This window comes from Rana temporaria, unplaced genomic scaffold (assembly GCF_905171775.1).
Source record: "Rana temporaria unplaced genomic scaffold, aRanTem1.1, whole genome shotgun sequence".
Classification (NCBI taxonomy): domain Eukaryota; kingdom Metazoa; phylum Chordata; class Amphibia; order Anura; family Ranidae; genus Rana; species Rana temporaria.
The window spans coordinates 85,456-97,500 of NW_024404508.1; the positions used below are offsets into that span (position 1 = coordinate 85,456).

General features: G+C 53.3%; 1 protein-coding gene across 1 annotated transcript in view; it reads right to left on the minus strand.

Annotated features, from left to right (window-relative positions):
- Positions 1 to 372: 372 nt before the first annotated feature.
- The window catches only part of LOC120922024 (blastomere cadherin-like), a 31,527-nt gene continuing 19,854 nt past the window's right edge, over positions 373 to 12,045 (minus strand). Inside the window, exons 8-11 of the mRNA XM_040334560.1 lie at positions 11,000 to 11,104; positions 5,645 to 5,781; positions 2,244 to 2,379; positions 373 to 561 (exon numbers count right to left, since the gene is read on the minus strand). Coding sequence (XP_040190494.1) covers positions 472 to 561; positions 2,244 to 2,379; positions 5,645 to 5,781; positions 11,000 to 11,104 — 468 coding nt within the window. The 3' untranslated portion in view covers positions 373 to 471. The remainder of the gene's footprint in view (positions 562 to 2,243; positions 2,380 to 5,644; positions 5,782 to 10,999; positions 11,105 to 12,045) is intronic.

Here is a 12,045-nt window from a genome sequence, read left to right on the forward strand (position 1 = left end):
CGGAGGACAGTCTTTCCTGCTGATCGGTTACCGGAGGACAGTCTTTCCTGCTGATCGGGTTACCGGAGGACGATCTTTCCTGCTGATCGGTTCTCAGAGGACGATCTTTCCTGCTGATCGGTTCTCAGAGGACGATCTTTCCTGCTGATCCGGAATATTGGGGGTTGCGGCACAATTCAGATTTTGAAGTAAATCTCCAATTCTCATTGGTGGAGGGAGAGGGGGGCGGGGCTTCTCACTTTATACCGGACAGCAGGTTTTATTTTTTCTCATGAAAGATTTACTATAAAAAAATAAAGCAACTTTGTTTCCCTTCTGTCTTCATATCAACAAGAAAAGAAGAAGAAGAAGAAGAAGAAGAAGAAGAAGAAGAAGATTTCATTTCATATTTATTTATTTGAAGGAAAATCTCTGCGCTTCTTTGGTGAAATGTCAGAAATGCGCGGCGGTGCGGCGGTCACCTTCAGCTCTCTAGCTCCCTCTGTAGGTGGAATAGGAATGTGGGGTGATCAGGAGAGGGACGTGATATTTCACTTTTGGGTCATTAATGATGAAAACCACCTGAAGGACAAAAAGAAGAAGAATTTCCATTATAATTCAATAGGTACTGAAAGTGGTTGTAAACCAAATAAAAATAATAAGGAGGAGATCAGTTATGGGGGATGGAGGAGCTTAGTTATGGGGGACGGAGGAGCTCAGTTATGGGGGATGGAGGAGATCAGTTATGGGGGATGGAGGAGATCAGTTATGGGGGATGGAGGAGCTTAGTTATGGGGGACGGAGGAGATCAGTTATGGGGGATGGAGGAGCTTAGTTATGGGGGACGGAGGAGCTCAGTTATGGGGGATGGAGGAGATCAGTTATGGGGGATGGAGGAGCTCAGTTATGGGGGATGGAGGAGATCAGTTATGGGGGATGGAGGAGATCAGTTATGGGGGATGGAGGAGCTCAGTTATGGGGGATGGAGGAGCTCAGTTATGGGGGATGGAGGAGCTCAGTTATGGGGGATGGAGGAGCTCAGTTATGGGGGATGGAGGAGATCAGTTATGGGGGATGTGGAGGAGCTCAGTTATGGGGGATGGAGGAGATCAGTTATGGGGGATGGAGGAGATCAGTTATGGGGGATGGAGGAGATCAGTTATGGGGGATGGAGGAGGTCAGTTATGGGGGATGGAGGAGCTCAGTTATGGGGGATGGAGGAGCTCAGTTATGGGGGATGGAGGAGATCAGTTATGGGGGATGGAGGAGATCAGTTATGGGGGATGGAGGAGATCAGTTATGGGGGATGGAGGAGATCAGTTATGGGGGATGGAGGAGATCAGTTATGGGGAATGGAGGAGCTCAGTTATGGGGGGATGGAGGAGATCAGTTATGGAGGATGGAGGAGCTCAGTTATGGGGGACGGAGGAGATCAGTTATGGGGGACGGAGGAGGTCAGTTACGGGGGACGGAGGAGGTCAGTTATGGGGGGGATGGAGGAGCTCAGTTATGGGGGATGGAGGAGGTCAGTTATGTGGGGGATGGAGGAGGTCAGTTATGGGGGATGGAGGAGATCAGTTATGGGGGATGGAGGAGGTCAGTTATGGGGGATGGAGGAGATCAGTTATGGGGGATGGAGGAGGTCAGTTATGGGGGATGGAGGAGATCAGTTATGGGGGATGGAGGAGGTCAGTTATGGGGGATGGAGGAGATCAGTTATGGGGGAGGGAGGAGGTCAGTTACGGGGGATGGAGGAGATCAGTTATGGGGCATGGAGGAGCTCAGTTATGGGGGATGGAGGAGATCAGTTACGGGGGATGGAGGAGATCAGTTATGGGGGATGGAGGAGGTCAGTTATGGGGGGGATGGAGGAGCTCAGTTATGGGGGGGATGGAGGAGATCAGTTATGGGGGATGGAGGAGCTCAGTTATGGGGGATGGAGGAGATCAGTTATGGGGGACGGAGGAGATCAGTTATGGGGGATGGAGGAGCTCAGTTATGGGGGATGGAGGAGCTCGGTTACGGGGGATGGAGGAGGTTAGTTACGGGGGATGGAGGAGGTCAATTATGGGGGGGACGGAGGAGATCAGTTATGGGGGATGGAGGAGATCAGTTATGGGGGATGGAGGAGATCAGTTGAGGATGTGGAACTCCCTTCCACACTCGGTGGTGTCAGCATGAAGTATAGATAGTTAAGAAACCTCCGGGACGTACATCTTAGTGAGCCCAGTATACAGGGATATGGGGGAAGTAACATCAGATACCTCTACATAGGGGTGGAAGGCCTCCAGATTTAACTGCTTCCAATATTCTCCGGTATGGAATCGCAGCTGGAAGGTCCCGGCTGTAAGAGGTTCTCCCAGCAGAAGTCCTGGACAGCGGCCGTCCTGGTCAGTGACACTGCGGAACACGTGTGAGGTCACATCAGAGAAAGCGGAATTCTGATTCATCGTATTACTGAACATACCTGAGCCTCACCCTCCCCCTGCACTCTCACCCTCCCCCAGCACGCTCACCCTCCGCCCAGCAAGCTTACCCTCCCCCAGCAAGCTCACCCTCTGCCCAGCACGCTCCCCCTACCCCCAGCACGCTCACTCTCCCCCTGCACGCTCACCCTCTCCCCAGCACGCTCACTCTCCCCCTGCACGCTCACCCTCCGCCCAGCACGCTCACCCTCCCCAGCAAGCTCACCCTCCGCCCAGCACGCTCACCCTCCCCCCAGCACGCTCACCCTCCCCAGCAAGCTCACCCTCCCCCTGCACGCTCACCCTCCCCCCAGCACGCTCACCCTCCCCCCAGCACGCTCACCCTCCGCCTAGCACGCTCACCCTCCCCAGCAAGCTTACCCTCCCCGCAGCACGCTCACCCTCCCCCCAGCACGCTCACCCTCCCCCTGCACGCTCACCCTCCCCCTGCACGCTCACCCTCCCCCCAGCACGCTCACCCTCCGCCCAGCACGCTCACCCTCCCCCCAGCACGCTCACCCTCCCCCCAGCATGCTCACCCTCCCCCAGCACGCTCACCCTCCGCCCAGCACGCTCACCCTCCCCAGCAAGCTCACCCTCCCCCCAGCACGCTCACCCTCCCCCCAGCACGCTCACCCTCCCCCAGCACGCTCACCCTCCCCCAGCACACTCACCCTCCCCCCAGCACGCTCACCCTCCCCCCAGCATGCTCACCCTCCCCCCAGCAAGCGTACCCTCCGCTCAGCACGCTCACCCCCCCTAGCACGCTCACCCTCCCCCAGCAAGCTCACCCTCTGCCCAGCACGCTCACCCTCCGCCCAGCACGCTCACCCTCCCCCCAGCATGCTCACCCTCCCCCCCCAGCACGCTCACCCTCCCCCCAGCAAGCTCACCCTCCGCCCAGCACGCTCACCCTCCGCCCAGCACTCTTACCCTCTGCCCAGCACGCTCACCCTCCCCCAGCACGCTCACCCTCCGCCCAGCATGCTCACCCTCCCCCAGCACGCTCACTCTCCCCCAGCACGCTCACCCTCCCCCAGCACGCTCACTCTCCCCCCTGCACTCTCACCCTCCCCCAGCACGCTCACCCTCCGCCCAGCAAGCTTACCCTCCCCCAGCAAGCTCACCCTCTGCCCAGCACGCTCCCCTACCCCCAGCACGCTCACTCTCCCCCTGCACGCTCACCCTCTCCCCAGCACGCTCACTCTCCCCCTGCACGCTCACCCTCCGCCCAGCACGCTCACCCTCCCCAGCAAGCTCACCCTCCGCCCAGCACGCTCACCCTCCCCCCAGCACGCTCACCCTCCCCAGCAAGCTCACCCTCCCCCTGCACGCTCACCCTCCCCCCAGCACGCTCACCCTCCCCCCAGCACGCTCACCCTCCGCCCAGCACGCTCCCCCCCCCCAGCAAGCTTACCCTCCCCGCAGCACGCTCACCCTCCCCCCATCACGCTCACCCCCCCCCAGCACGCTCACCCCCCCCCTGCACGCTCACCCTCCCCCCAGCACGCTCACCCTCCGCCCAGCACGCTCACCCTCCCCCCAGCACGCTCACCCTCCCCCCAGCATGCTCACCCTCCCCCAGCACGCTCACCCTCCGCCCAGCACGCTCACCCTCCCCAGCAAGCTCACCCTCCCCCAGCACGCTCACCCTCCCCCCAGCACGCTCACCCTCCCCCAGCACGCTCACCCTCCCCCAGCACGCTCACCCTCCCCCCAGCACGCTCACCCTCCCCCCAGCATGCTCACCCTCCCCCCAGCAAGCGTACCCTCCGCTCAGCACGCTCACCCCCCCTAGCACGCTCACCCTCCCCCAGCAAGCTCACCCTCTGCCCAGCACGCTCACCCTCCGCCCAGCACGCTCACCCTCCCCCCAGCATGCTCACCCTCCCCCCCAGCACGCTCACCCTCCCCCAGCAAGCTCACCCTCCGCCCAGCACGCTCACCCTCCGCCCAGCACTCTTACCCTCTGCCCAGCACGCTCACCCTCCCCCAGCACGCTCACCCTCCGCCCAGCACGCTCACCCTCCCCCAGCACGCTCACTCTCCCCCAGCACGCTCACCCTCCCCCAGCACGCTCACTCTCCCCCCTGCACGCTCACCCTCCCCCAGCACGTTCACCCTCCTCCAGCACGCTCACCCTCCCCCCAGCACGCTCACCCTCCCCCCAGCAAGCTTACCCTCCCCCCAGCACGCTCACCCTCCCCCAGCAAGCTTACCCTCCACCCAGCACGCTCACCCTCCCCCAGCATGCTCACCCTCCTCCAGCACGCTCACCCTCCGCTCAGCACGCTCACCCTCCCCCCAGCAAGCGTACCCTCCGCTCAGCACGCTCACCCCCCCTAGCACGCTCACCTTCCCCCCCCACGCCCACCCTCCCCCCAGCAAGCTCACCCTCCCCCCAGCACGCTCACCCTCCCCCAGCACGCTCACCCTCCCCCCAGCACACTCACCCTCCCCCCAGCACGCTCACCCCCCCCCCCAGCAAGCTTACCCTCCCCCCAGCACGCTCACCCTCCCCCAGCAAGCTTACCCTCCACCCAGCACGCTCACCCTCCCCCAGCATGCTCACCCTCCTCCAGCACGCTCACCCTCCGCTCAGCACGCTCACCCTCCCCCCAGCAAGCGTACCCTCCGCTCAGCACGCTCACCCCCCCTAGCACGCTCACCTTCCCCCTCCACGCCCACCCTCCCCCCAGCAAGCTCACCCTCCGCCCAACACGCTCACCCTCCCCCAGCACGCTCACCCTCCCCCCAGCACACTCACCCTCCCCCCAGCACGCTCACCCTTCCCCCAGCATGATCACCCTCCCCCCAGCACGATCATCCTCCCCCAGCACGCTCACCCTCCCCCCAGCACGCTCACCCTCCCCCCAGCACGCTCCCCCTCCCCCAGCACGCTCACCCTCCGCTCAGCACGCTCACCCTCCCCCCTGCACGCTCACCCTCCCCCTGCACGCTCACCCTCCCCCAGCACACTCACCTTCCACTCAGCACGATCACACTCCCCCAGCACGCTGACCCTCCCCCCTGCACGCTCACCCCTCTCCCCAGCACGCTCACCCTCCCCCAGCACGTTCACCCTCCCCCTGCACGCTCACCCTCCCCCAGCACGTTCACCCTCCCCCCAGCACGCTCACCCTCCCCCCAGCACGCTCACCCTCCCCCCAGCACGCTCACCTTCCGCCCATCACACTCACCTTCTGCTGACTTGTTCCCATTTTGCTTCTCTGCCATTGAACTTGGACAAGGTCATGGTCAGGCCTTTAGCCGGGGTCCCTTGTGCGATGTTCAGGACATGTGTGGTCAGCAAACTCGGAGCGACCCCCGACATTTCCTGTAGGTGAGAAAACCACGTGAAAGGAAAATCTCGTCTTTCTATACCGGCCTTCCTCCATCTTTATAACTTGGAGGAACTTTCTGATCTCAGGGAACCCGGCTCATAATATCTATGAAGAAAGGGGACCACCATTGTTCTAAATCCTTCTGTGACCCACCTAGGAGGCCATCAATTCCTTCATCTAACTTTGCTGTAAGCTGTCTATGGTGGTCCTGCCTGCGTCCCCTTCCATCCGGCCCGCGTGTAGAAGGCTTTAGAGTCAGAATTTAAATGAAATGAGGCTCCGGACTTCTATAAGTCGTAGAATGTCCAGAACTAGAACTTCGTAATATAGGCATCCAGATTATCAACCCCCAAATGGCAATCCCCCTATTAGAATTAATACTCAGCTGTCCTATACGTCCCCGTACTGAGTGGTCCTATACGTCCCCATACTGAGCGGTCCTATACATCCCCATACTGAGCAGTCCTATACGTCCCCATACTGAGCAGTCCTATACGTCCCCATACTGAGCGGTCCTATACATCCCCATACTGAGCAGTCCTATACGTCCCCATACGGAGTGGTCCTATACATCCCCATACTGAGCAGTCCTATACGTCCCCATACGGAGTGGTCCTATACGTCCCCATACTAAGCAGTCCTATACGTCCCCGTACTAAGCAGTCCTATACGTCCCCATACTGAGCGGTCCTATACATCCCCATACTGAGCGGTCCTATACGTCCCCGTACTGAGCGGTCCTATACGTCCCCATACTGAGTGGTCCTATACGTCCCCATACGAAGCGGTCCTATACGTCTTCATACTGAGCGGTCCTATATGTCCCCATACTGAGTGGTCCTATACGTCCCCATACTGAGTGGTCCTATACGTCCCCGTACTGAGCGGTCCTATACGTCCCCATACTGAGTGGTCCTATACGTCCCCGTACTAAGCGGTCCTATATGTCCCTGTACTGAGCAGTCCTATACATCCCCATACTGAGCAGTCCTATACGTCCCCGTACTGAGCAGTCCTATAGATCTTGGTTTCCTAGGCCTTCAGTACTCCTTCTTTAGCTCTATACAGGGATCAGTGATCAGGATTTCCTGGCTGATCTCCCGGGAAGCGGGGCGTCCATGCCGGGTGGGGGGGGGGAGGGGTGTACAGCCATTCCCGGAGGAAAAACAGCAATCTGACAGCGATAAACAGTTACCTGTCCGCCCTGCAGGTGCCGCTCAATACGCTGCAGCCGGGATCCGCTCATAGCAAGAACTCTCCGGGGCAGAATTTGGACTTTAGTACTCTACGGGTCATGTGACTGAGGGGTCCTGGTTAACTTTCACCAATCTCTAAACACCGTGACCCCGGACCATGCCTGACCAATCATTGACCCCGGATCATGCCTGACCAATCAGTGACCCCGGACCGTGCCTGACCAATCAGTGACCCCGGACCATGCCTGACCAATCAGTGACCCTGGACCATGCCTGACCAATCAGTGACCCCGGACCATGCCTGACCAATCAGTGACCCCGGACCATGCCTGACCAATCAGTGACCCCGGACCATGCCTGACCAATCAGTGACCCCGGACCATGCCTGACCAATCAGTGACCCCGGACCATGCCTGACCAATCATTGATCCGCTAAGAAAGAGGAAAGGTTTTTTTTTAACATTTATTTTAGAATTTTTTACAAGAGAATGCGAATATTATGAATGAATGAATGAATGAAAAACTTATAAAGCGCGGCGCATGCGAACTGAATCGCTTCTGGGCGCTAGTTGTTCGTGTCTCATGACATCAAAAGAGCAGAGTTTTGATTCGTCTTCTGAAAGTCAGGTGGTTTTCCTCCAACCGAATGCTGGTTGGTAAAGCGTTCCATAGTCTAGGACCCTGGAAAGCAAACCTTCTTTCTCCTTTGGACTTGTATTTGGTTTTTGGTACCTTGACCAGATTTTGGTCGGTGGATCGCAGAATGCGGTTGCAATTGTGAGGTTCTATCTTGTCGCAAAGATATTGCGGAGCCTTCCCATGGATGCACTTATGTGTCAGGCAGAGTGCTTTAAATACAATTCTGTCTTTTACTGGCAGCCAGTGAAGGGCTCTCAGTGAAGGGATCTCAGTGAAGGGATCTCAGTGAAGGGCTCTCAGTGAAGGGATCTCAGTGAAGGGATCTCAGTGAAGGGCTCTCAGTGAAGGGATCTCGGTGAAGGGATCTCAGTGAAGGGCTCTCAGTGAAGGGCTCTCAGTGAAGGGCTCTCAGTGAAGGGATCTCAGTGACGGGATCTCAGTGAAGGGATCTCGGTGAAGGGATCTCGGTGAAGGGATCTCAGTGAAGGGATCTCAGAGAAGGGATCTCAGTGAAGGGATCTCAGTGACGGGATCTCAGTGAAGGGATCTCGGTGAAGGGATCTCGGTGAAGAGATCTCAGTGAAGGGATCTCAGTAAAGGGATCTCAGGGAAGGGATCTCTGTGAAGGTGAGATTGATTCCCATGTCCTTTTCCCAGTCACCAGTCTGGCGGCCGTATTCTGTACGACTTGCAGACGGGAGATTTGGTACTTTGGGAGTCCGAGGTAAAGGGCGTTAGCATAGTCCAGTCTGGAATTCACGATTGTTCCCACCACGACTGCTACGTCTTCTTTGGGGATAAATGGAATAAGTCTGCGTAGTAGGCGCAACAGATGGTGCGCTCCGCTGACTACTGACCCTATTTGTGCGTCCATTGTCATGAAGGTGTCGAAGATGACCCCGAGACTTTTGACTTTGGAGCTAGGGGTGATGATTTGGCCCAGAATGGGAGATGGTGTCCAGGTTGTTGCCAGTTGACTCTTTCGGCTGGCGTGAAACATAAGAAGCTCTGTTTTGGAACTGTTGAGTTTAAGATAACTCTTTGTCATCCAGTTTTCTATCAAAGAGAGACATTTCTCTAAACTGAGATGATGATCCTTTTTGTTGCAGATGCGAAAATACAGTTGCGTATCGTCTGCATAAAGCCCCATACACATGGTCACACTTTTTGCCAAACAACTTCAAAATCTGCAAGTTTTCCAATTTGTCTGACCGTGTGTACGCTCCATCGGACCAACTTTTTCGGGTTTCATCCAACAAAAAGTTGGGTCTGCAAACGGACCAACTTTTCGGCAACAAAAGTCCGATGGTGCCTTGTCTGACTGTGTGTACAGCAATCCAACCAACTTTTGGACAAAGTGCAAATACGCATGCTCAGAACCAATGTTAAAAGCAACAAACAATAGCAGAAGTTAACCAAAGGGTGGCGGTAAAGAGCAGAAAATAGCAAAAAAAACATGTGATGTTAGGAAAGCTTTAGAAAAGTTTGCAGAAAAGTCTGACTGTGTGTATGCTATGGGTGTGACCGGACAAATCAATTAGGAAAAAAATCCAAGGGAAATTTTGTTGGATGTCTGACTGTGTGTATGAGCCTTTAGAGTGATAGAGTAGTTCTTGGCTACTGATAATATCAAAGAGAGGGCGAAGATAGATGTTGAAAAGCACCGGTGACAGGGGGGATCCTTGGGGGACCCCACATGACACCGTGCGCTTTTCCGACGTGAAAGAACCCAATTTAACTGTTTGTGATCGGTTTTCAAGAAAGGAAGAAAACCATGGTAAATCACCTTCTGCGACTTCTGCTACCTTGGCTAGTCGCGTCAGTAACAGTTTGTGGTCTACCGTGTCAAAGGCTGCGCTTAGGTCCAGCAGAACCAGGAGACAAGATTCTCCCTCGTCTGCGGCCTCGAGAGCATCGTCCCATATTTTGAGTAAGGCCGTTTCTGTCCCGTGTCCGGGACGGAAGCCTGATTGTAATGGATCCAGTAGAATGTGGGTATCTAGATGCTGTTGCAGCTGTTGTACCACTACTTTCTCCATTATCTTGGAGAGAACATTTAGGCCTGTGCGATACAAGTCCTTCCATGCGTTTACAATCTGCTGTCGCTGACAAGCAGATCCACGCTATCCGGTAAGAGTATTCCATCTACTCCTGTTTTATCGTGCAGAATGTCCTTTCCATGACGATGATGTGGCCATACACCTCCTACTGATGGACTTTTGTTTGTGTTTATTTTAATGGACACTCATTCACAGGCTACTGTGATTTAATTACATTGATCCATGGTTTCCACTTATGTATTTTCTTATAAGTGTTTATTACTAGCGCTACACATTTTTTCACTATTTCTATTCAATTTTTGTCACATTGCTTATGTAGCTGCTCACTTTATATTTATATTTCCAGATTAGCGCAGTTTTTTTTCCCCCTTTTTGCAATAAAGCAAATTGCTGGAGTTCTGCTTTAAGTCCAGAACCCGATAAAACGGTGTTTTTTAAATTATGGATAAAATTTGGAAGGTCCGTCTGCTTTTATATCGGTGGCTGAGTCTCCATTTGGGAAATTTCTCACCACTACCTGTCTATGTGAGAAATTACAAATAGAACAGGAAGTTATTATTATGATATTAATATACAGAATTTATATATTATAGAGGATTTATATATTATTATTATTATTATTATAAAGAATTTCTATTATTACTATTATTATTATTATTATTATTATAATACAGAATTTATAAATTATTATTATACAGGATTTATATATTATTATTATTATTATTATAAAGAATTTCTATTATTACTATTATTATTATTATTATTATTATAATACAGAATTTATAAATTATTATTATACAGGATTTATATATTATTATTATTATTATTATTATTATTATTATTATTATTATACAAGATTTATATAGCGCTGACAGTTTGCGCAGCACTTTACAGCATAAAGGCAATACAATTCAATACAAGATGAAAAAAAAAAAAAAAAAAAAAAAAAAAAAAATCCTGCAGCCGGTATCATTCTCGGGGTAATACTTCATTCTCGGGGTAATACTTCATTCTCGGGGTTATACTTCATTCTCGGGGTTATACTTCATTCTCGGGGTAATACTTCATTCTCAGGGGTAATACTTCATTCTCGGGGTAATACTTCATTCTCGGGGTTATACTTCATTCTCGGGGGTTATACTTCATTCTCGGGGTTATACTTCATTCTCGGGGTTATACTTCATTCTCGGGGTAATACTTCATTCTCGGGGTAATACTTCATTCTCGGGGTTATACTTCATTCTCGGGGTTATACTTCATTCTCGGGGTAATACTTCATTCTCGGGGTAATACTTCATTCTCGGGGTAATACATACCGGGAGGTCAGCCTTGCCCACGGCGATCACAACTGTTCTACTGATTGAAAATCCGTGGCCCTCCTTGTCTGCCGCTCTGATCACTAAAGAAAATTTTGGATTGCGCTGAAAAGAGAAATTATTCACACAGATCAACATTTCTAAAAGACAAATAAACCTAAAAAATAAGGACTTTCCTAAAGTGTTTGTTACCCCAACATTTCATATCCCCGATATGTGTCCCATGTACTGTATGGAGACGTCTCCTGTCCCCCCCATCCCCCCCGATGTGTCCCATGTACTGTATGGAGACGTCTCCCCCCCCCATCCCCCCCGATATGTGTCCCATGTACTGTATGGAGACGTCTCCCCCCCCCATCCCCCCCGATATGTGTCCCATGTACTGTATGGAGACGTCTCCTGTCCCCCCATCCCCCCCCCCCGATATGTGTCCCATGTACTCACCCAGCTTGTCCCTATTCCCCTATGTCCATGTATTCATTCACCCAACTTGTCCCTATTCCCCTATGTCCATGTATTCATTCACCCAGCTTGTCCTTATTCCCCTATGTCCATGTATTCATTCACCCAGCTTGTCCTTATTCCCCTATGTCCATGTATTCATTCACCCAGCTTGTCCCTATTCCCCTATGTCCATGTATTCATTCACCCAGCTTGTCCCTATTCCCCTATGTCCATGTATTCATTCACCCAACTTGTCCCTATTCCCCTATGTCCATGTATTCATTCACCCAGCTTGTCCTTATTCCCCTATGTCCATGTATTCATTCACCCAGCTTGTCCCTATTCCCCTATGTCCATGTATTCATTCACCCAGCTTGTCCCTATTCCCCTATGTCCATGTATTCATTCACCCAACTTGTCCCTATTCCCCTATGTCCATGTATTCATTCACCCAGCTTGTCCTTATTCCCCTATGTCCATGTATTCATTCACCTACCTTGTCCCTATTCCCCTATGTCCATGTATTCATTCACCCAGCTTGTCCATATTCCCCTATGTCCATGTATTCATTCACCCAGCTTGTCCCTATTCCCCTATGTCCA